The sequence below is a fragment of the Kogia breviceps genome, chromosome 17 (assembly GCF_026419965.1).
Source record: "Kogia breviceps isolate mKogBre1 chromosome 17, mKogBre1 haplotype 1, whole genome shotgun sequence".
NCBI lineage: Eukaryota > Metazoa > Chordata > Mammalia > Artiodactyla > Physeteridae > Kogia > Kogia breviceps.
In genome coordinates, this window is record NC_081326.1 from 60,122,068 (window position 1) to 60,145,407 (window position 23,340).

The 23,340-nt window shown below is 37.5% G+C and overlaps 2 protein-coding genes across 16 annotated transcripts in view; one reads left to right on the forward strand and one right to left on the reverse strand.

Annotated features, from left to right (window-relative positions):
- The window catches only part of MRPL13 (mitochondrial ribosomal protein L13), a 35,518-nt gene extending 28,615 nt beyond the window's left edge, over positions 1-6,903 (reverse strand). Inside the window, exons 1-2 of one of the 2 annotated variants that reach the window (XM_059043459.2) lie at positions 6,729-6,903; positions 3,546-3,669 (exon numbers count right to left, since the gene is read on the reverse strand). In XM_059043459.2, coding sequence (XP_058899442.1) covers positions 3,546-3,669; positions 6,729-6,812 — 208 coding nt within the window. In that variant the 5' untranslated portion in view covers positions 6,813-6,903. The remainder of the gene's footprint in view (positions 1-3,545; positions 3,670-6,728) is intronic. The other variant, XM_059043458.2, reaches the window with a different exon arrangement.
- Positions 6,527-23,340, forward strand: part of MTBP (MDM2 binding protein) — a 237,345-nt gene continuing 220,531 nt past the window's right edge. For 13 of the 14 annotated variants that reach the window (XR_010837358.1, XR_010837356.1, XR_010837359.1 and 10 more), the window contains exons 1-8: positions 7,066-7,245; positions 8,504-8,584; positions 11,445-11,518; positions 11,614-11,765; positions 13,625-13,683; positions 15,268-15,412; positions 20,135-20,252; positions 22,126-22,260. Coding sequence is in view for 5 of the 14 variants with exons in the window: in XM_059043447.2 (XP_058899430.1) it covers positions 7,128-7,245; positions 8,504-8,584; positions 11,445-11,518; positions 11,614-11,765; positions 13,625-13,683; positions 15,268-15,412; positions 20,135-20,252; positions 22,126-22,260 (882 nt within the window). In the remaining 9 variants the exon portion in view is untranslated. Of the gene's footprint in view, positions 7,246-8,503; positions 8,585-11,444; positions 11,519-11,613; positions 11,766-13,624; positions 13,684-15,267; positions 15,413-20,134; positions 20,253-22,125; positions 22,261-23,340 lie in introns of all 14 variants that reach the window. The other variant, XR_010837361.1, reaches the window with a different exon arrangement.

The window sequence follows — 23,340 nt, forward strand, 5'->3', positions numbered from 1 at the left end:
ATTCTAAACTTTTTTTTCTAACAAATCCTTAAAAGATTTAAATAAATAATGCAAGGCAGAATACTAGAGATTAGACTAGTGAATTGTTTGAATTGTTTGGTGTGCTGACATTCATAAAATTAACCTTTAAGAACTGTGTGAAACTTTCGTTTGATTTCATTCCATGTGCAACAGAAGTATTTTAAGATGATCTCTAATAACTTTAGATAATGCTTAAGAAAGGTTTCCCTTTGCTTCTTTTAAATGCTCGTATGGTTCTCTTCAACTGATTAATTTGTAGGCAGTGAAAAGAATGGAGTCCTCATGAAGAATAAGGCACAACCAAAAAATCACCAAGTGGCCTTCCTTTTCCTATATCAGTGAAAAGCAAACATGTTCAAAGAGCTCCCAAGTCTCCCGTTCAGGAGGGCAGCTCTGATCAGAAGGAGAAGGGAGTGCCTATAAAATGGTTCAAATATTGTATACATTATGTATCTGAACATACATACAGGTCCATGGACTTTGTGAGATGCTGTGGCAAACCAACGTTCCACTTATAAGGTTATTTTTATGGAAACTGTGGTCTGGGTCAAGATTGAGATGATCTGGAGTTAGGAGAAGAATGCCCTCCTTTCACAAAATTTGGGAGAAGGTGGAATCAGTAGTAGCCACCTAATTCTTCTTAAAGTGTAGCACTTATCTGTCCACTGAATTAAAGTTCTGCTTCCTTACAAGCACATCACTACTGCAAAAGTATTCCTTAAGTACTGATGAATAAGCGTGCTGCTAGAACACAAGAGGAGCTTTTGTGGCTGCCTGTCGGGCCATCTTTCCCTGGTAATGGAGAATAGCTTCTCTTTGAAATTAGAAATTTACTTCTTAAAGACTGAATTGCATTTTTGTTTCACTATATTTAATATTTGGCTTTAATCAGCAAAACTTTGGACTTTTCATGTCCATAAGATGTCACTAAAATCAAGACAAACTGCACGCAATTTTCAATTAACAAATATGTTGTTTTGAGTTTTTTCTAACATATACTGGTTTAATTGGCATTTATTACGCATGTTTCATGTGTTCATAATCATTGTAAACATGTTTATTTGAAAACTGACATACAATTTCCCAGAAAAACAATATGACAAACGATGGCCATATATACAGGAAGGGCTATAAAAGTTAATATTTAGGTGTGATAATGGCATTTGGGTTACACAGGAGAATATCTTTGTTCTTGGGCAACATGCTGAAATATTTAGGGGGAGGTATAATGATATCTGTAATTTATTTTCAAATAATTGAGTAAAAAATATGATAAAATATTAATAATTGTGTAATCTAGGTGGCTGGTATAGAGAAATTCACTGTACTACTCTTTGAACTTTTCTGAAAATGTGAACATTTTCATAATAACAGTTAGAAAGAAGTAAAGGACAAACAACTCAGTGGAAAATGGGAAAAAGAAATGCATAGACCTTTTACAAAATGGGAAATGATAAGAGGCCAATAAACAAATGACAAGATCCTCAGCTCCATGTGCAATCGGGAAAATGCAAATTAAAACCACAAAGAAACAGCATATCCCACTTACCAGAGTAGTCAAAATTAAAGAGCAACAATATCAACGTTACTGAGATGAGGAATAATGAAAACACCTGCATATAAAGACTAACTCGGTTCCTATTTAAAACCCAGTAATTCCTGTCCTACAGACAGACCTCAGAGAACCCCTTCCACAGGTGCCCTGGGAAAAAGGTACAAGAATACTGATAGCAATGTTGTTTGTAATGGCAAAAAAGAGGAAAACAACCCAAATGCTGAGTGTATGGGTATTCATTTCGCCACCATTATTATTAATTTTCTTTAAAATATTATCTATATTTATATATAGGTAGAGGAATACATCTCTACCTATCTAAATATATCTTTGTATATTTCATGTTTCAAAATAAAGTTTAAACTATGATCAACTGCAAAAAATGCTGTTGACAGGTCAAGCAAGATGAAGAGTAAGAACCGATACTTGGATCTCACAGGGTGGACAGGAAGTGCCTAGGAAAGTGAAGTCAATCAAAAACTACCTATGATATAAGCAGAAGGCTTTTAGTATGAAGGCAACTGTGTTGTTTTGTTTTGTTTTGGAAAAAGGACACAGAAGAGCAAATCTATTAATTCAAAACAGTGAAAGGTAACTTTCCATGCATAGCTAGCCCTACATATCTTTCTGGAGGAAAGGGTTTTTTAGAAGAGAGGGCAAGCTTATTTGCTCATTTTCAGAAACTACTGAAATGCATGTTGCCATATGAAGAAACATGTTTAAGAGTGAACATTTAATTTAATGTCCAAATCAGGATATTATGAAAGGGAAAGGAGGGGCTACTGATAATTTTGCTGGGGCAATGTTACAAAATGGGGTTGTCTTAGACAAAGTGGTCAATATGGTTTTCTTATGAAGAAGCCAAATTCATTTTAGTGCCCCAACAGATTTTGTTTGTTTGTTTTTAAAATTTATTTATTTCTTTTTGGCTGCATTGGGTCTTCGTTGCTGTGCGCGGGCTTTCTCTAGATGCGGCGAGCGGGAGCTGCTCTTCGTTGCGGTGCACGGGCTTCTCAATGCAGTGGCTTCTCTTGTTGCAGAGCATGGGCTCTAGGTGCACGGGCTCCAGAGTTGTGGCTCGTGAGCTGTACAGCACAGGCTCAGTAGTTGCAGTGCACGGGCTTAGTTGCTACCTGGCATGTGGGATCTTCCCGGACCAGGGCTCGAACTCATGTCCCCTGCATTGGCAGGCAGGCGGATTCTTTTTTTTTTTTTTTTTGCGGTACGCGGGCCTCTCACTGTTGTGGCCTCTCCCGTTGCGGAACACAGGCTCCGGACGCGCAGGCTCAGTGACCATGGCTCACGGGCCCAGCCACTCCATGGCATGTAGGATCTTCCTGGACTGCGGCACGAACCCGTGTCCCCTGCATCGGCAGGCGGATTCTCAACCACTGCGCCACCAGGGAAGCCCTGGCAGGCGGATTCTTAACCACTGCTTCACCAGGGAAGTCCCTCCCCCAACAGGTTTTTAGCAAGAATGGAATAAGGGATCCTCAGGAAAAAAGAGATCCTTAAAACAGCCCAGGGCTTCCCTGGTGGCACAGTGGTTTAGAATCTGCCTGCCAATGCAGGGGATACGGGTTCGAGCCCTGGTCCAGGAAGATCCCACATGCCGCGGAGCAACTAAGCCCGTGCGCCACAACTACTAAGCCTGCGCTCTAGAGCCCGTGAGCCACAATTACTGAGCCCACATGCCACAACTACTGAAGCCCACGTGCCTAGGGCCCGTGCTCTGCAACAAGAGAAGCCACCACAATGAGAAACCCGCACACCGCAAGGAAGAGTAGCCCCCGCTCGCCATTGCTAGAGAAAGCACGCGTGCAGCAACAAAGACCCAACACAACCAAAAATAAATAAATAAATAAATAAATAAATAAAACAAAAAAACCCAGCCCAGTCAAACATCCTCAAAATTCTATCCTGACATGAAAACTGTGATTACCAATAACAGGTCTAAAATGATACTCACTCAGTTGATGGTACACAGGTTTATGCAATCCTTGAAGTTTAACTGATGCCAGGGCAGCAAGTTTGCCAGGGGGCTGCATTTTCCCATCTAAGAGATACCAAACTCGAGCAAAAGTGGCCCATTGCTTGAAAAGACAGAAGAGGAAACAAAGAAAATTCTAATTAAATGGAAACAACTGAGTTTGCTATTATATACCATCACATGTAATCTACAGTTAACATCAATAATTATTATGAAAAAAGATCCTATCACTAAATAATTTTCTTGTTTTGTTCTCATTTCTATTTCTGGAAAAGGGGGATCTTTTCTCATTATTCTGCAAAGATTAACACAGTAAACTTTCCTGCCTGCTTTTCTATTAGCAATATGGATTATGCTCTGTTAAAAACATTCCAAAGATACTATTTCCCTTTACATTATGACATATTTTTTGTACCGCATAGAATAGTATCTGGAGGGGTCATGAAAAGCTCTTATGAAAGTAGAAGTTGTTTATGAAGGTCTTCAAAAATATTTTGAGATTGGAAGGTACATTAACATTGAAAGATGAGTGGCCAATTACGAACTGAAGACTATTCAGGAGTTTAATTCCAAGGGAGAGTTAAATAGCAGAATGTAGCTGGAAAAGCATACATGGATGATGTTGAATAAACTTAAATTTTAAAAAACTGCCTTCGATAGACATCTCAGGCTGCCTCAGGACTAAACCGCTGTCTCTGCAGTGTCCATCACTGCCTTCAAACTCTAAGAAAAGCACAGGCCAGAAAGATCTTGATCAGATGCTTTCTCTATGGATATACAGAAGCAGCCAAACAATGCTGGAAAAAGTACAACTAGGCTCTCTGGTTTTATCTTAAATTTAATGATCACAAATCTCAAATCAGCTTATAAAACTGCTTACCAATCTGCTGTTTTCCTGTTCTCATTTTTCTAGTCTCTACCCCATTCCCCTTTTACATCTTTTGTCAAGTTTATTTCATATATTTTGATGCCATTGTAAATGGTATTGTATTTTTAATTTAAATTTCTGATTGTTGCTCGTATATAGAAATACACTACATTTTTGTATTTTGGTCTTGTATCCTGCGACCTTGCTAAACTCATTTATCAGTTCTAGTAACTTTTTGCAAATTCCATTTTTTACATAGAGGACCATGTCCTTTGCAAATAAAGAGCTTCTAGCCCATATACTTTCCATACCTCTCTCAGCTTATGAACTAAAAAAAACAAAAAAAAATTCAACTCAATTGTCTACAGGACAATCTTGTTTCTTCAATAAACTGTAAGAAAAAACGACAGGTAAAGGAACCTATTATTAAGAGAGACATAAAAAAAATAGCAACTTATTGCTACTTTGGATCCTAATCCAAAGGAAGAAGCCGTAAAAATATTATGTATTTATATAATATACATAGTATGTGTGAGAAAATTGGAAACTTGAACATATACTGGATATTTGATGATACTAAGGAATTGCTGTTAAATTTCCATTTAGCTTTGATAAATGGTAATGGGATTTAAAAAAATCCTTATCTTGTAAAGAACATATTGAAATATTTACTGATGAAATAATATGAGTCTGAGATTTACCTCAAATTCATAAGTAAGAGAAAGAAATGAATAGGGGTACAGATTAAATGATATTGACTGTGAGGTTTTTGACATTGGGTGATATCTACTTTTATGTATGATTAAAATTATCCATAAAAAAAACAAACTCCTGACTTCCCTTCCCTACCAGCGACTGCCTCATTTCTTTCCTCTTCTTTGTAGCAAACTCTTGCAAACTGTTGTCTTTAATTTATCTCTCCTCATTTTGTCTTCAACCTACTCCACCCTGGCTTTTATCTTCCCACACCATCACCAGCACACTACTGCCTGCCAAGTTTACCATGACCTTCACATTACTAAATCCACTGGTCAAGTCTAAGTCTTTGACACAGTTGATCATTCCCCTCTCCTGGGTATTCTTTCTTCACTTGATTTACAGGACACCACCCTCTATTGGTTTGTTTTGTTTTGTTTTCCTATCATGCTAGTTCTCTCTTTCTCTTGCCTCTGAAATGTTGAAATGTTCCGTAACTGTTCTTGGTCCTCCTCTCTTCTCTTTACACATTTCCACACAGACTTCATACAGACCCATAACTTTAAATGCCATTTGTATGTTTATGATTCCCTAATTTACATCTCCAGCCTGGACCTCTTTCCTGAACTCTACACTTGCATTCAATTGCCCACCTGGCATATACACTACAGTGCTTCTTAAACCATATGCAGCAGAAGACTAGTTTTTCCCCAATCCATTGCAGACCAATACCTGATAGAAAAAAAAAAACCTTTGATAAAACAATTAAAATACTGCCACAATGTCAAATTGCTACAGTTTTTTAATGTTTAATTTTACTTCCTGTATTTACCTCATTAGGGACAGGTAAAAACAGTCCAAGGAAGGAATCACACTTGGAGCAGGACTAGACTAAGAAGCAGCTTAGACCAATTCCTGCTCTTCCTCCTGAAACCTGCTTCAATCTCAGCCTTGCCTATCTCAGTTGATGGAACGTTCTTCCTGTTGTTGAAACAAAAAACCCTGGAATAATCCTTGTTTTTTCTTTTGCTGTCGGCGCACATACAGTCCTTCAGGAAATCCTGTTGGCTTCACCTTCAAACGGAACGTGACCACTTTTCAACACTACACAGTTACTAAGTCTGGTTTGTGCCACCATCATGTCTAGCCTGGATTATTTCAATAGCCTCCAAACAGATTCTTTGCTTCTCTTCTCCACCAATCCCCATCTCTACACAGTCTATTCTCGACTCAGCAGTCGGAGTGCTCCTTTTAACACTTAAGCAAGATCATGTTACTCCCCTTATTTTGCTCAGTAAATCAAACTCTTACAATAGTCTACAATGCCCTATATGATCCAGCTTATTACCACTCTGACCTTCCCTCCTTCTTCCTGAGGGGGGGGGGGGTTAGAAACACGAGAAGGGTTGACTGAAAAGGGGAGGGTAGGAGTACCAAGAAAACGACAGCAAGTGGTGGTCAGAATCACCACCCTTTGTGCTTCACCGAAGCATCTCCTGGCCCAAGGACCCGGCTTCCCATCCTACTCAGCTTCACTAAATCCGACCTCCTTCTGCCAGCGTAATGAATGCCATCGAGCTACAAGAGTCTGATCTCACCTGGGGCGCCCTAGAAAAACTCGACATGTTTCCCCAGTAGCAAGACTGTCCTTTTCCCAGGATCCAAGACCTGTCCCTCAGCATCACGGGCCCGGCGGGAAACGCATGCAGCCGAACATAACAGATCCTAGACAAGCCAGCACTCGTCTGCTTCTCTGCTTTTCCTGCATCTCCTCCAATCTTCCCACGGTAGCAGTTTCGTCATGAAGCAAGGAAATGATCTAGTTATTGAGAGAATAACCCCCGAAAATAACTCGCTTGCTGGAAAAGCTGCGGAAAACCAATGGAGGACACACAGTTTCCAGCCGACCTAAGTAGAAGGAACCGGAAGTGCGTCAGTAGCGCGGGGCTGTTTGGATGTGGAAGCAGAGACCTGAAACGGGGGCTCAGCCCTGAGAGATGGATCGATACCTACTCCTAGTGACCTGGGAGGAAGAAAAAGTCCCGTCGGCGGCGGGTGCGGTGGCGGAGCATGGGCCGGGGGCTTCGTCCTCTGAGGGTACCGAGAAACAGCCAGGTAAGCGCTGGGCTGAGAAAGAGCGGGAACGGCTTGCAGGGAGGAGAAAAAAAATTGTGATAAAGTTCTGCTGGAGTGACCTGTATGGAGTTGTCCCAGGAAGCTGTGACTCTGTGTGGAATCGACCTGGTAAGGGCTGAAAAAAATATTTTCTCCGTATAAAAAATAGGGACAAAATTGTGGATGCAAGATTCCAGCGCTGAGAAGTTTCCGACACAGTAAATATTTAACTGAATAAATTCCCTACGCCTTGGAAATGGAATTTCTGTTCTTTGGACATACATGCATTCAATAGGTAGTTCTGCCTCCTGTGTTCCAAATTCAGGTAATACAGAAAGGAGCAAGATGGAAAAGGATCTTACTCTCCTAGAGTTTACACCCTAACGGGAGGAGACATTCCACACATAAACTAAGTTAAAAAACAAATTATAGGGCTTCCCTGGTGGCGCAGTGGTTGAGAGTCCGCCTGCCGATGCAGGGGACAGTTCATGCCCCGCTCCGGGAGGATCCCACCTGCCGCGGAGCGGCTGGGCCCGTGGGCCATGGCTGCTGGGCCTGCGCGTCCGGAGCCTGTGCTCCGTAACGGGAGAGGCCACAACAGTGAGAGGCCCGCGTACCGAAAAAAAAAAAAAAAAAAAAAAAATATATATATATATATATATATATAAATTTAAGACAATTACGACCGTTTGAGAATGCACTGCTTTTTGGTGCTGCTGTCTAGAATCTGTATTGCTTTTTTTTTTTTTTTTTTTCCCCGGTACGCGGGCCTCTCACCGCCGCGGCCCCTCCTGCCGCGGAGCACAGGCCCCGGACGCGCAGGCCCAGCCGGCCCACAGGCCCAGCCGCCCCGCGGCACGAACCCGCGTCCTCTGCATCGGCAGGCGGACCCCCAACCACTGCGCCACCAGGGAAGCCCTGTATTGCATTTTATTTAGCTTGTTTTGATAGAGCGGCATTTTGAGGAGGAAGTGTATGGCGTTGTGTACAGAGTATTGTAACAGGATTTTCCTTCTCCGTTTAAAATTATTCTTTTGGGGGAATTTTGGATTTGTGTTAACTGAAAGGCATGTGCAAACCGGGAGCTTTACCTATTTTCTCTGCTTGCTCTATATTTATTATATCAAAACTTGAACAGAGTGTAGATTTTTTATGTACAATATAGTGTACTTGAGAATCTCTGATGGTGAAACTGGAATAGGTCTACATTATGTAACTCTTGAACCCAGTTGAGTTAGTTTGTTTTTTTCTTTTTCAGACTTAAGAGCAGCAAATGTTTATCACCTCCTGAAAAGAAGCATTAATGCTTCAATTAATCCAGAAGATAGTACCTTTCCTGGTAAGTAAAACATAAACCCCTCTTTTCACTGGCACAGCATTTGTATTGGAAATAAATATAATTAATCTGGTCACATGGAGTCCAAGAAACACTTGTTGACTGTGTACAAGTCACTGGGATAGGGAAGCAATGAAAGAAATACAAAATGGAAAAGATGCTATTCCTCTCTTCCTGATGCTTGGATGTCATAAAGTTGTTATGAAAATTATTTTAGGGTCTCAACTTGAGTTTTGTTCCCTTTATGAGATTTTCTTGCCCATCTTTAGCTCCATATAAGATAGTGTAATGTGACATTATAAGGAGGATTTGTGATTTTGTCATGAGTACAGATACATTATTAATGCTTATCCCAATTTCCTTACCTTTTATTTTTCCATCCTTACCTCTTACTGATTCTTTTAAAAGCACTTCATAGTTGTTAAACTCATTAATCTTTTCTCCATTCTTATCTGCTTTAACTTTTTCAAAGTATTTGACTTTTTTGAACACTCTTTACTTTGTAAAAATCTTTTCTCCTTTGGTTTCTATTGTCATTATACAGATCCATGTATTTACATCTTTGTTAGTTATCCTCTTTTTTTCTTCCTTTTCTTGGCCTCTATCTGAGAGTGTCTTTCAGAGGCTCAGAAAAAAGGAGATATCAAAACAGGTCTAAAAGCTGAAGGAAGTTTCTGGAGATGTCAGGGAGAGTGTGTTTGTTTTTATACCTTTATAGTTTTCATGACTGTACAATCTGTTCCTTTCTCTTTCATCAGAAAACCTGTCTCTTGGGTTTCAACTGTCACCTTTGGGAAATTATTTCTAATATCTATATGCTACCTTAGTCAGTTTGCCAAGTCCTGGTAATACTCATTAATTTTTAAAGTTGGTATAATTTAAGTCGGTACTACTAGTATTGCAAGAAAGATTTTGATGGACTATGACATGTTCAATTAAGAACATGTGATTAGTTGCCTGTAAGATTGCAAAGTGAAAATATTTTGTAAAAGTTGGGTACATGTGTCTGGAACTCCAAAGGAGAGTAAAGCTGGAGAAACAGATTATAGAATCATCAACATATAGATGTCAGTTCAAGCCATGAGAAAGGATGGTATTGTTTAGGATAGTGAGAATAGCAGAAAATCTTGAAATGAATTCCAGTATTTAAAGGAGCTGAACACCAATTTTTAAAGGAATGAGAAGGAAGCAGCGGGAAAGATAGGTTCCACAGAAGGCAAGTGTTTTCAGGAGAAAGTAGTCAAATGTGTTATTTTCGATTCCTTTCCTAGTCTTACCTTGAGAGGTCTAGTACCAACAGGACTAAAAACTGTTAGATTTAGGAACATGTTAGTCATTGGTGACTTTGGTGAGTGTAGTTTCACTGGCATGTTGGAGACAAAAGAACAGATTAAATTGGATTAGGAGGGGAGTAGAAAAGGTAAACAGGAAATAGAGACAGTCAAGTGTAGAGAGTGCTTTTAGGGAGTTTATCTTCCTGAAGAGTAAAGAAAGAGATATAGTAGTAGCTGGAAAAGGGAGGTGAATTTAAAAGTGATTAAAAAAATAATTTGAAAAATACTTGTGCATATTTAAATGCTAATGGGCAGGAAATGACAGAGAAGGAGAGATTGAAGATACAGGAAAGTCAGTGGCCTGGGGTCCTGGCAGAAGTGAGGGATAACCTTGATCAGAAGGTTAGTATCTCTTACATATTAACAGGGAAGAATGAGGAAAGACCTAATAGGAATGCAGGAAGGGCGATATGTTTGCTGACAGGATGTTATGGGAGTTATAATGGCTTCTATTTTCTTTATTTTTTATTTTTAAAATAAATTTATTTATTTTTGGCTATGTTGGGTCTTCGTTGCTGTACATCCGCTTTCTTTAGTTGCGGTGAGCAGGGGCTACTGTTCGTTGTGGTGCACGGGCTCCTCACTGTGGTGGCCTCTCTTGGTGGCATGGGCTCTAGGCGCGTAGGCTTCAGTAGTTGCAGCACAGGGGCCCTAGAGTTGGCGGGCTTCAGCGGTTATGGCACGTGTGCTCAGTAGCTATGGCTCGTGGGCTCTAGAGCGCAGGCTCAGTAGTTGTGGCGCACGGGCTTAGTTGCTCTGTGGCATGTGGGATCTTCCTGGACCAGGGCTCGAACCCGTGTCCCCTGCATTGACAGGCGTATTCTTAACCACTGCACCAGCAGGGAAGCCTGGCTTCTATTTTCTTAAGGAAGTAGAAGGTAAAGTCTTCTGAGATTTTGGCAGAAATTGGTAATAGGCACTTTGCGTCATTTTTAGCTTCCATGAGTTCAGCTCAGTTATCACATTTCTCCTTCTCCCTCCTTTGAATACAATTTCTGTACGTAGCTTTAAATTCTTCATTGCTCTTCTGATTCGCACCCTGGGGTGACCCTTAATTTTGTATCTTCATGTAATATTCCAGTCTCCAAGAAGAGCATCTTCTTTATCTCTAGGCTGAATTTACTCTTTAACTCCTCTCTCTTTGGCAAGGCTGAACCAAACCTTCATGGTCTTTGAGGAGGGAACCATTTTCCTTAAAATGACTTGCACCGTTTTGTATTACTCAAGAGTAATTGAGTGGGTGTGTTTTTCAACATCTTTATAGTAGATTTTAGTGTTTGACATGATGATTAATATAATGATGTAGATTTTGAATTGTGATGAACTAAAGCAGCGTATTCATAGCGAGTGAATAATTTTGCTCTTTAGGCAGATTCTCCTGTTTGAATTTTTAGCAGAGATTTTTAAAGATCCATATTTTATATATATGTATATATATTAAAATTATATAACTCTCTAAGTATATATGCTATAACATCTGCTTATTTGTGGTATGCCTTTCTTCTGATAAGTGTGATTTTGTTTTCAAGGCTGTTTGGTAGGCGGTATACCAGGTTCCAGGAAGTGGTTCTTTGCTGTGCAGGCAATATGTGGATTTTATCAGGTAATATAAATAAGAAAATAGTCACTAGTGAATGTCTTTGTTAATGTAAATAATTCCATGAACCCATTATTTAATGCAATCTTTTGATATATTAGTTTTGTAGTTCTGACTGGGAAGAGATACATTTTGGTGTGGAAAAAGATGAAATTGAAGATGTGCTTCAAAGAAATATCGAAGAATGTTTGAGTGCTGTTGAGTGTTTTGAGGAAGAAGATAGTAATAGCAGGGAATCATTACCCTTGGCTGAGTATGCTTATGTACTTTCTATCATGTCTTTAAAATATTTGACATTAGATAGTATTTTAGCCGTGAGAGTGAAGATTTGATATGTTAGCAGCTATAGTGAGGGAATTTTACATAATTTAAATTTTCAACTCTTTGTTTTGGAGGACAGGCACTTTGGGCCTTTTATTTGAATAAAATTCCTTAAAATGCACAAATTGGTATCTGAAAATGTTTAGCTTCTTAAGCTTGCATAATTGCAGGAATCATAAAAAGTGATATTTTTATTAATATGTCACTTTCTTGAAGCAAACTTCTGCCTGATGTTATATTTCAAGAGCTTGAATAGAAACTTTATTTAAGGTTAATAACTGGCATTCAAACCACAGTATCATTTTCATTTTGCTTGTTTGAGACAAATATATGATTTCTTCAATTTATATGTACCTTCAGCATTTCAGGCACCTTTAAAATCCATAGTTTCTGAGGTGTATGTAGATGATTGAATTCACTTTTAGGTTTTTTGAATTGTGGTACAATATATAAGATGATCCAGGTGTTGTGAGTTTTGATAATTTTTTTTCTTCATGAAATATACCATCTCTGAACCATAATTCATTCTTGTCATTTCAGTCTTCTGTAATACTTCATTACAGAAAACTCCTTTGTTTACTTTAATATTCAAATATTATACCTCTATAAATTGCTGTAGATTTTCAAATTGTGTTTTCCTGTTTTCAGGTCGTATTTGTTTATACTGATTAATGAGGGGAGACATTGTAGAACCATAGAAAGGGCATTGTAACAGAGGCTAATAGAAGTGGTCTCTACTTATATAATCTTGGGCCAGTCACTTAATTTCTCTGGTACTTTATTTTCTCATCTGTAAAGTGTTCAGATCCTTTAGATGATTTCTAAGATGCCTTCTAGCCTTAGGGCTCTTACCATTCCATATGTTTTTTCACCACTATTAGAATGGCAAGTATAAAAGTGATTATTTCCAGTAAGTGACCTAATAATTATTTCCACAAGAGGGAGCTTGAAAACTGTACTTTACCGTAAGGCGCCTTAAGTTTTTTAGACAATGGTGAGTTTATAATAAAGGATTTAAATACCTTTACGTTATATAATAAACTATCTTGAGAAAAAAAAAATCATCATATGGGTAAAACGAATAGGTTTTAAAGAATTGGAGGAGGGTATCATATTTTCCTGTCAGGGCTGTTATGTGCCATTCGGAGAAAAGCAGTAGGCTTCTTTATTAAATACTTAGTAATACCTTACTTTTTTTTTTTTTTTCCCCCGGTACATGGGCCTCTCACTGTTGTGGCCTCTCCCGTTGCGGAGCACAGGCTCCGGACGCGCAGGCTCAGTGGCCATGGCTCACGGGCCCAGCCGCTCCGCTGCATGTGGGATCCTCCCGGACAGGGGCACGAACCCGCGTCCCCTGCATTAGCAGGCAGACTTTCAACCACTGTGCCACCAGGGAAGCCCTACCTTACTTTTAAGGTTCAGAAAAATGGTCTATTAGTTATGATTTATATTTAATATACTAGATATAATTTAGGGAGGGCTTTTTTCCCCTTTTTTGTTAATGTTGCTTGTTTGTTTTGGGGGTGTGGCTAAGAACTTGGACTCAGGGTTTGAATCCTAGCTTCCACACCTACAGCTTATGTGGACTTTAGGTGAATTATTTAAAGTGAGGATAAAAATAGTATTATAGTAGTGCCTCATGCGATTGTCATGAGGATCAAATGAGATAATGCTGAATGCTAAGTATTTAATAGTGTCTGGCACATAGATCCATTTAATTAATATTACCTATTATGATTATATGTAATGTGTGTATATATATATTTTTCCTAACCTACTGTTTTATTTTAGTCTCTATGAAGAATCTGCAGAAAATTTGCATCAGTTATCAGACAAACTTCCTGCTCCTGGTACTATTTTATGACTACTTTCAATAATTTGTACCTTATCTTAACACTTTCTGTGAATGAGTGATAAATTCATTCTTTATGCTTGTGTTCTCCCTTCTAATTTTGAAATGAAAATGAAAAATAATTTTCTATATGAAGTGGTTAAAAAACATACTCTACTACTTTAATAGAGTACCTAGTTGAGACATCACAATTTTCTTAATTGTTTTCATTTACTTAGACAAAAATTAGAACTTAGGAAATTACTCATCTGTTTCCTTCTTCAGTTATTACTGAAGAAGCAGCTTTGCACTGTGTATACCATTGTTTTCCACAATGTTCTGTAGAACTCTACTCCCATGAGCAACTCCTGGAAAAAGAAGTTCTTTAACCTAGATCATTTGGATAACATACTTTTATGGTGTGAAGTCAGTATACATATTATCAAATAGAAAGTCATGCAGTAAAAGAAACCCTTGACTCAGCATTTTTTTACATAATCCATTTTTTTCCTATAATAGAAGCATATTTTATGAAATACTGCATCATACTATTCTTGAAACTGTATTTTGTCTTAAATTAGTCTTTCTTTGTGTGAATCAAGTAGCTGATTCATCTAAAGCTTGGTACGCTTTGGCATCCACAAATACTTTTGAATACTTTTCTGAATATTTTCATTATTGGAGGTCATTTATTAAGCAGATAGTTGTTGTGTCTGTTATATGTCAGGCGTTATACTAGGAGCTGAGTATACAATGATGAGTAAAGCATATGTGATTATCATAAAGGACTTTATAGCTCACAGTCTAATCCTTATATTCAAGATTGTATTTTAGTATAAAAGATCCTATATGGAAGATAACTGAATACATTATTAAACAAACATGTCAGATTTTTATATGAAGTTCAAAATATGGAATGTACAGTTGCTGTTTTGGCAAATTGGAATACTTTCATTATCAAACTTTTATTTGGTTTCTGTTTCATTCTGATTTTCCTGGTCCTTCAGTAAAATTTATCATTTTATAAAATTAAAAGTTTCATGAAGTTAACCTTCTTTCTCAGGAACCAGTGATGTTGTCAGTATAATTGAGTTTTCTGAGAGTTTTATTGTTCTTTAAAAAGAGAAATAATTTATTTGAACATTACAGTTTTATACTAATTCATTCCCTTTTGTATAGCAAAATTAAGTATAGAAGAACATAATGAATTGCACAGGTTTTTTTCCCTCTGTTCAGTACAATAGCATTGATGATCTCAAGAGCAATGTATAATTAACCACTGGCACATAATTGGCAAGTAATTATGATGTAGTTCATTGTTTTTCTGGCATATGCTAGCTGTTTCAAGATAGCATGGCTTTAAATCAAATGTGAACATTTAAAAACTTTGAACTCCTGAAGATGTATATTTTGAAGAATTTCAGAAATTAAAGTTAAAATCCTTCTTCATCTTCTAAATAAACATAAAATTCAGTTGTTCAAGGTACTGTTTGGAGACATTTCAGATCTAACATCTTTAAAAAATTATAGTTAATCAACTATGCTCCAATATAAAATAAAAATGTTTTTAAAAAATTACAAAAATGCCTTTATCTCTTTCTAGGTAGAGCAATGATAGATATAATACTGTTGCCTTCTGACAAAGATCCACCTAAATTGAGAGACTGTTTGCCTACTGTAGGAGCATTAAAACATTTGAAGGAATGGTATTCAGCAAAAATTACCATAGCAGGAAATCATTGTGAAACGTAAGCTTCTTTGTTCATATTTGACTACTATCTGTGTTGTCTGATTTTGCAATTAACTTGCTACCCTGTTTTTAATAGGCCCAGCCTTTGAAGATTTTTAAAAATGTGACAAGATAGTTTTATGTCATACTGTGATTAGAGATTTATCTGTTGAGAAGAACCTACATTTTTCTTATTTCATACTTTATATTTCTGAAGTTTTAAGTTTTTAGTAAATGTTATTGATGCTTTCTTACAACTATTATTGAGCATGAATTCTCCAAACACATTGTGTGTTTTTTCTTTCCTGTATTTTTGTTTTGTTTTGTTTTTTTTCGCGGTACACGGGCCTCTCACTGTTGTGGCCTCTCCCATTGTGGAGCACAGGCTCCGGACACACAGGCTCAGCAGCCATGGCTCACGGGCCCAGCCGCTCCACGGCATGTGGGATCTTCCTGGACCGGGGCATGAACCCATGTCCTCTGCATTGGCAGGCGGACTCTCAACCACTGCACCACCAGGGAAACCCAACATTGTGTGTTTTTAAATAGGTTTGTATTGTCCAATGAACACCGTGATAAATACCATGGATACATGGATACACCAGATTTATAATGTCATTATAATGTCATATATTTTTCTTTTTTCTTTTTTTTTTTTTTTTTTTTTTTTTGGTGGTACGTGGGCCTCTCAATGTTGTGGCATCTCCCGTTGAGGAGCACAGGCTCTGGACGCACAGGCTCAGGGGCCATGGCTCACGGGCCCAGCCACTCTGCGGCATGTGGGATCTTCCCGGACCAGGGCACGAACCCTTGTCCCCTGCATTGGCAGGCAGATTCTCAACCACTGCGCCACCAGGGAAGCCCTATAATGTCATATTTGTTTTTTGTTTTATGTGCAATGTAGAAATAAATATATACTGTTGTGTTTTATGACATTTTAGTAAGGATCAACTGTGTATTACAGTTTTATTTTTTTAATGCTTTCTTTGTTTTATTGAGTTACATGACCCTTGTTAGTGATACACTTACATCTAATATTTATATATTACCATTGCTGTTTCAAACTATGAATCTTATTGTTTCATGTTTTAATAAACTATTTTGATCAGCCACATGTTTTCTTCTGAAATGGAAATACATTATATGCAATGGACAGGAGGAATTATTTTGCCTTTTCTCATGATTCATTAGAATAATTTAAAATATCTGTTCTGGCAAAATTATCAACCAATACCTTAATGAAGTGCTATTTTTTTTTTTAACATCTTTACTGGAGTATAATTGCTTTACAATGGTATGTTAGTTTCTGCTTTATAACAAAGTGAATCAGCCATACATATAAATATATCCCCATATCTCCTCCCTCTTGTGTCTCCCTCCCTCCCACTGTCCCTATCCCACCCCTCTAGGTGGTCACAAAACACCGAGCTGATCTCCCTGTGCTATGCGGCTGCTTCCCACTAGCTATCTATTTTACATTTGGTAGTGTATATATGGCCCTGCCACTCTCTCACTTTGTCACAGCTTCCCCTTCCCCCTCCCCATATCCTCAAGTCCATTCTGTAGTAGGTCTGTGTCTTTATTCTTGTCTTACCCCTAGGTTCTTCGTGACATTTTTTTTTCTTAGATTCCATATATATGTATTGGCATATGGTATTTGTCTTTCTCTTTCTGACTTACTTCACTCTGTATGACAGACTCTATGTCCATCCACCTCACTACAAATAACTCAATTTTGTTTCCTTTTATGGCTGAGTAATATTCCATTGTATACATATGCCACATCTTCTTTATCCATTAATCTGTTGATGGACACTTAGGTTGCTTCCATGTCCTGGCTATTGTAAATAGAGCTGCAATGAACATTTTGGTACATGACTCTTTTTGAATTATGCTTTTCTCAAGGTATATGCCCAGTAGTGGGATTGCTGGGTCGTATGGTAGTTCTATTTGTAGTTTTTTAAGGAACCTCCATACTGTTCTCCATAGTGGCTGTACCAATTCACATTCCCACCAGCAGTGCAAGAGGGTTCCCTTTTCTCCACACTCTCTGCAGCATTTATTGTTTCTAGATTTTTTGATGATGGCCATTCTGACTGGTGTGAGATGATATCTCATTGTAGTTTTGATTTGTATTTCTCTAATGATTAATGATGTTGAGCATCCTTTCATGTGTTTGTTGGCAATCTGTATATCTTCTTTGGAGAAATGACTATTTAGGTCTTCTGCCCATTTTTGGATTGGGTTGTTTTTTTGTTATTGAGCTGCATGAGCTGCTTGTAAATTTTGGAGATTAATCCTTTGCAGGTGCTTCATTTGCAAATATTTTCTCCCATTCTGAGGGTTGTCTTTTGGTCTTGTTTATGGTTTCCTTTGCTGTGCAAAAGCTTTTAAGTTTCATGATTTCCCATTTGTTTATTTTTGTTTTTATTTCCATTTCTCTAGGAGGTGGGTCAAAAAGGATCTTGCTGTGATTTATGTCATATGTCATATGCCTATATTTTCCTCTACAAGTTTTATAGTGTCTGGACTTACATTTAGGTCTTTAACCCATTTTGAACTTATTTTTGTGTATGGTGTTAGGGAGTGTCCTAATCTCATACTTTTACATGTACCTGTCCAATTTTCCCAGCACCACTTATTGAAGAGGCTGTCTTTTCTCCACTGTACATTCCTGCCTTCTTTATCAAAGATAAGGTGCCCATATGTGCGTGGGTTTATCTCTGGGCTTTCTATCCTGTTCCATTGATCTATATTTCTGTTTTTGTACCAGTACCATACTGTCTTGATTACTGTAGATTTGTAGTATAGTCTGAAGTCAGGGAGCCTGATTCCTCTAGCTCCACTTTTCGTTCTCAAGATTGCTTTGGAGGGCTTCCCTGGTGGTGCAGTGGTTGAGAGTCCGCCTGCCGATGCAGGGGACGCGGGTTCGTGCCCCGGTCCGGGAAGATCCTACATGCCGCGGAGCAGCTGGGCCCGTGAGCCATGGCGGCTGAGCCTGCGCATCCGGAGCCTGTGCTCCGCAACGGGAGAGGCCACAACAGTGAGAGGCCCATGTACCACACAGACAAAAATAAGATTGCTTTGGCTATTCGGGGTCTTTTGTGTTTCCATACAAATTGTGAAATTTTTTGTTCTGTTTCTGTGAAAAATGCCAGTGGTAGTTTGTTAGGGATTGCATTGAATCTGTAGATTGGTTTGGGTAGTAGAGTCATTTTCACAATGTTGATTCTTCCAATCCAAGAACATGGTATATCTCTCCATCTATTTGTATCATCTTTAATTTCTTTCATCAGTGTCTTATAATTTTCTGCCTACAGGTCTTTTGTCTCCTTAGGTAGGTTTATTCCTAGGTATTTTATTCTTTTTGTTGCAGTGGTAAATGGGAGTGTTTTCTTAATTTCACTTTCAGATTTTTCATCATTAGTGTATAGGAATGCCAGAGATTTCTGTGCATTACTTTTGTATCCTGCTACTTTACTAAGTTCATTGATTAGCTCTAGTAGTTTTCTGGTAGCATCTTTAGGATTCTCTGTGTATAGTATCATGTCATCTGCTATCAGTGACAGCTTTACTTCTTCTTTTCCAATTTGAATTCCTTTTATTTCCTTTCCTTCTCTGATTGCTGTGGCTAAAACTTCCAAAACTATGTTGAATAAGAGAGGTGAGAGTGGGCAACCTTGTCTTGTTCCTGATCTTAGTGGAAATGGTTTCAGTTTTTCACCATTGAGGACGATGTTGGCTGTAGGTTTGTCATATATGGCCTTTATTATGTGGAGGAAAGTTCCCTCTATGCCTACTCTCTGCAGGGTTTTTATCATAAATTGGTGTTGAATTTTGTTGAAAGCTTTCTCTGTATCTATTGAGATGATCATATGGTTTTTCTCCATCAGTTTGTTAATATGGTGTATCACATTGATATGTATTACAGTTTTGATCCTTAAATGAGTATTGGATTTGTTAACTTCATGATTGTCTTCACTCCGCAATTGTTTATTTTTTTTTTCCCTTTTTTTTTTTTTTTTTGCGGTACCCGGGCCTCTCACTGCTGCGACCTCTCCCGTTGCGGAGCACAGGCTCCGGACGTGCAGGCTCAGCGGCCATGGCTCACGGGCCCAGCCGCTCCGCGGCATGTGGGATCCTCCCGGACCGGGGCACGAACCCGCGTCCCCTGCATCGGCAGGCGGACTCCCAACCACTGCGCCACCAGGGAAGCCCCGCAATTGTTTATTGAGCACTGTCTTTATGCCAAGCACAGCAATATATACTGATAATAAGAAAGTGAGATTTGATCTTTTTCATTGAAATACAGGGAGGAACAGGAGTGCAAATAGTCATGATAGTCTTTGATAAGTGCTGTTATGAAATTCCATACAAAACTGTGTGGGAACAATTTAGGAGAGCAGTTCTCCTTTTGAAGATAAGAATTCATTCAGTCTGTGTATATGTGTGTACGTATGTGTATATCTGACATGTTAAAACTAATAAATAATAATAGGAAAATCTGTTCATTTGTAGTATTAATGGTAATTACTCATAATTCAAGGGAATGTTGAGATTAAATGAACACATGATAGCAACTTCTTCAGAGACTGACAATGAATGTTCTATAATATTAGTAGGTAAAAGCAGCAATATAAACTTTGCATTTTTGCCTGTTTGGCTTGTAGCTAACTATAACTATTAAATCTAAGTCAAATTTAAAACCCTATATTTAATTGTCATAAACTTTTACTTACAGAAGTTGTCAGAAAATTGCCGAATACCTTTCTGCTAATATTGTATCTTTACAAGATCTCAGAAATGCTATTGATTCAAAGGAGTTATGGAGGGGAAAGATTCAGATATGGGAAAGGAAGGTAAGTGGATTTCTGTTATCACAGTTTGCAAAGCAGGCCTTTCGACCTTAGTTACAGCTCATATAGTTTAAATGAATCCTAATGAAAATGTACCACATAAAGATGTTCTCGAAAAGCACTATCTAAATAGAACTTTCTTCATTAATGGAAATGTTCCGAATTTATCCTTATACAATAGTCCACTGGCTTCATGTTGCTACTAGCACTTTATACTTGACTACTTCAAACACAGAACTGAATCTTTTACTATATTTTACTTTAATTAATTTAAATTCAAATAGTGACTGTGATTGTTTTGGGCACTGTAGTTCTAGAATGTAACCTTCTTTTAAAGCAGAATTTAACATTAGTTGAGTTCATGTTTATCCAAGCTGCTTTAGTTCATCGCATATGTAAACTCCTGGAAAACTGCTTAGAACATGTTTTCTTACCCATGATACCACCTTAAGTGATCAGTGCTTTCTGCTAACCAGCTGATTTTGAACAATTTTTTTTTAACCTTACTAGACCCCAGATTTCTCAACTATAATATGAGAATATTAAATTAGTGGAACCCCGCTAATGTTAAATTAATATGAGGCTCCAGTTCTATTTTGCAATCCCTTACTGTGAATGAATGTGTTTGGTGGTTTTTATAAGTTGTGTCCATGTTGAAATCAGTGTTCCTGGTATTTTATGTCTATAAAATGCCTATATGTCTATAGGCAAAACTAAAAGAACGTTTCTTAATGTTTGTTTAGTATGGGAGCATGAGTAGACCGTTGTGTTCCTATAAAGATTTATTGTACTAATTACTAGACTTTTTTTCCTTTTCAATTCACTCTTAATTATAGTTTAATAAAACTTCTAATAAGACAACAGGAATTAACATGGCTCGGCCCTTCTTGTTGATTTGCAGGCCAGCTTTTCTTTATCTCTGGGAAGTTAAATCTGCAGATAAATCTTCTTTGCAAGTGGTTTTAGTGTAAACAAGTCATATAGCCTACTAGAAGAATGCAGGATACAATTAGCTAGGAGAATTACTTTTGTATACAATTTTTTGAAACTGCATGTCTACATACAGACAGATAATGGCAAGGTTTTGTGATTCTTTTATTCTTTTATGGATAAGAAATCAAATGTCCGTATCTCCCCAGGCTGCATTTAAAACTTGAAATCACTTTTTTTGGTGGAGAATAGCTTTTAGCTTAGGGGCATTATCGTGATTAAGGACATAGATTCTAGAGTTAGATTGCCTGCATTCAAATCCTAACTCTGTTTCTTGCTAGTTTTGTGTGAAATATTTAGCCTCTTGGTGCCACAGTTGTCTTTATCTGTAAGATAGGTGTAATAGTAGTTCCTAACTCAGATTTTTATGAGGTTTAAATTATTTAAAGCACAAAGTAACCGTTCAGTAAGTATTCCCTATCATTGTCATTACCATTACTGTTAGTACCCCTATTATTACTACTTCTGCAGGAATTGATCTTTTTATCAACAACTTACATTGAAAGCAAACTATGTGTGAGGCTCTAAGGATCTAGTGGTGAATGAGACAAGCGAGTTCTATTTTTGCAGAACTTAAGACTAGTAGGAAGCAGGTACTGAACAGCTATATGTAAAGGGGGTTGCTTTGTTCTCTGGTTGCGGAGAATGGCCTTAGTATCCTCTTGTGGGCTAGTGAAAGGCCAAGGAGAGCTTTTCATGAAAAATTCATGTGAAAGTTGAAATACGAATGATATGTACGTAAATGGAAGAACTGCATTTTGAACTGAGGATCAAAAATAAATTTACATATGGTTTTCCTCTCAACTTTTACATTGCAATAAGATGTATTAATCTTTGTAACTTAAATCACGATGGCTGTAACTGTGTTCTCTTCGTTTCTTTTCAGTTTGGATGTGAAATTAGTTTTCCTGAATTTTGTTTAAAGGGAGTCACACCTAAGAATTTTAGTACATCTAATTTAAAAACTTGCTTTCTTGACAAAAAGATAATACCATCAAAGGATAAGAGTATTTTGCCGAAGGTAATCTATGTTTGTTTGTGCCATCATCTATTCATGAATATTTTATTTTTATAAGATATGTTTGATTCTTCAATCAACATTACTAATATATGTGCTAAAGTGTGCTCACTTGCAAAACTTTTACTATAATTATAATTAAGTGCTTAAATTATACTGTATTATCAGTATCGAATGTTGGCAAAACTATCATTGTTTTAAATTGTTTTCAAAATGGAACGATCCTAACTTTAGATCAGTATAGGCCTGAAACCACTTTTGATTTGAACTTTACCATGTGACCTTTCTAAGACTCAGTTTGAAGGGAGTATGATACAGTGGAAAAAGAACAGGCTTTGTTTGATGTTAGGTAGAACTGGGTTTGAAACCTGACTTTGTCACCTATGAGGTATTGTCACCTTGGGTAGATTGATTAACTCATTTATGAAATGGAGATAGTAATAAACACTTATCTTACAAAGTTATGAGGGTTAAATGAAGTAAGAGATTAGCATCTGACATAGTACCTGACATTTGCTTCATTTACAGTTTGAGGTATTGACTCTTGTCCCATGTCTCCATAGATTTATTCTTAAAATGCAAGTAATTATAAAGTATAATAATTAAAAGGGGTTTGATTGGCTTTTTTTTCACGTTGCAAAAATAATATAAGAAGAAGTATTTATGTAGAAGCACTTTAGAAATTCACTTTGAAGGATGCATTTTAAGAATGTGCAAAACATAGTGGTCATGAAGTTACAAGGATGTCAGGTTGATGGGTAATGTTTTCTGATCAAAGGGTGGTACAAAAGACATATTTCTGATGTTGACACATTTCCTAATAGTTCAGAATTACTTACTTTAACTTACCATGACCATCTTTCACAGGAATATTAAATTCTTTTCTAAAGATTATAATCATAAGATTGATGACCTCAACTTTTCTTCTTTGGTAGTACACCATTCAAGTATGAATAATGTGTCTGATTTTGGCTGCTGTTGAGAGAAATTTAGGGTTCAACGTCTTAAATAAATGTAAGCCTGTCTCTCTACGCATATACAAATACATGCATACATACATACATATATATAAATACACACTAG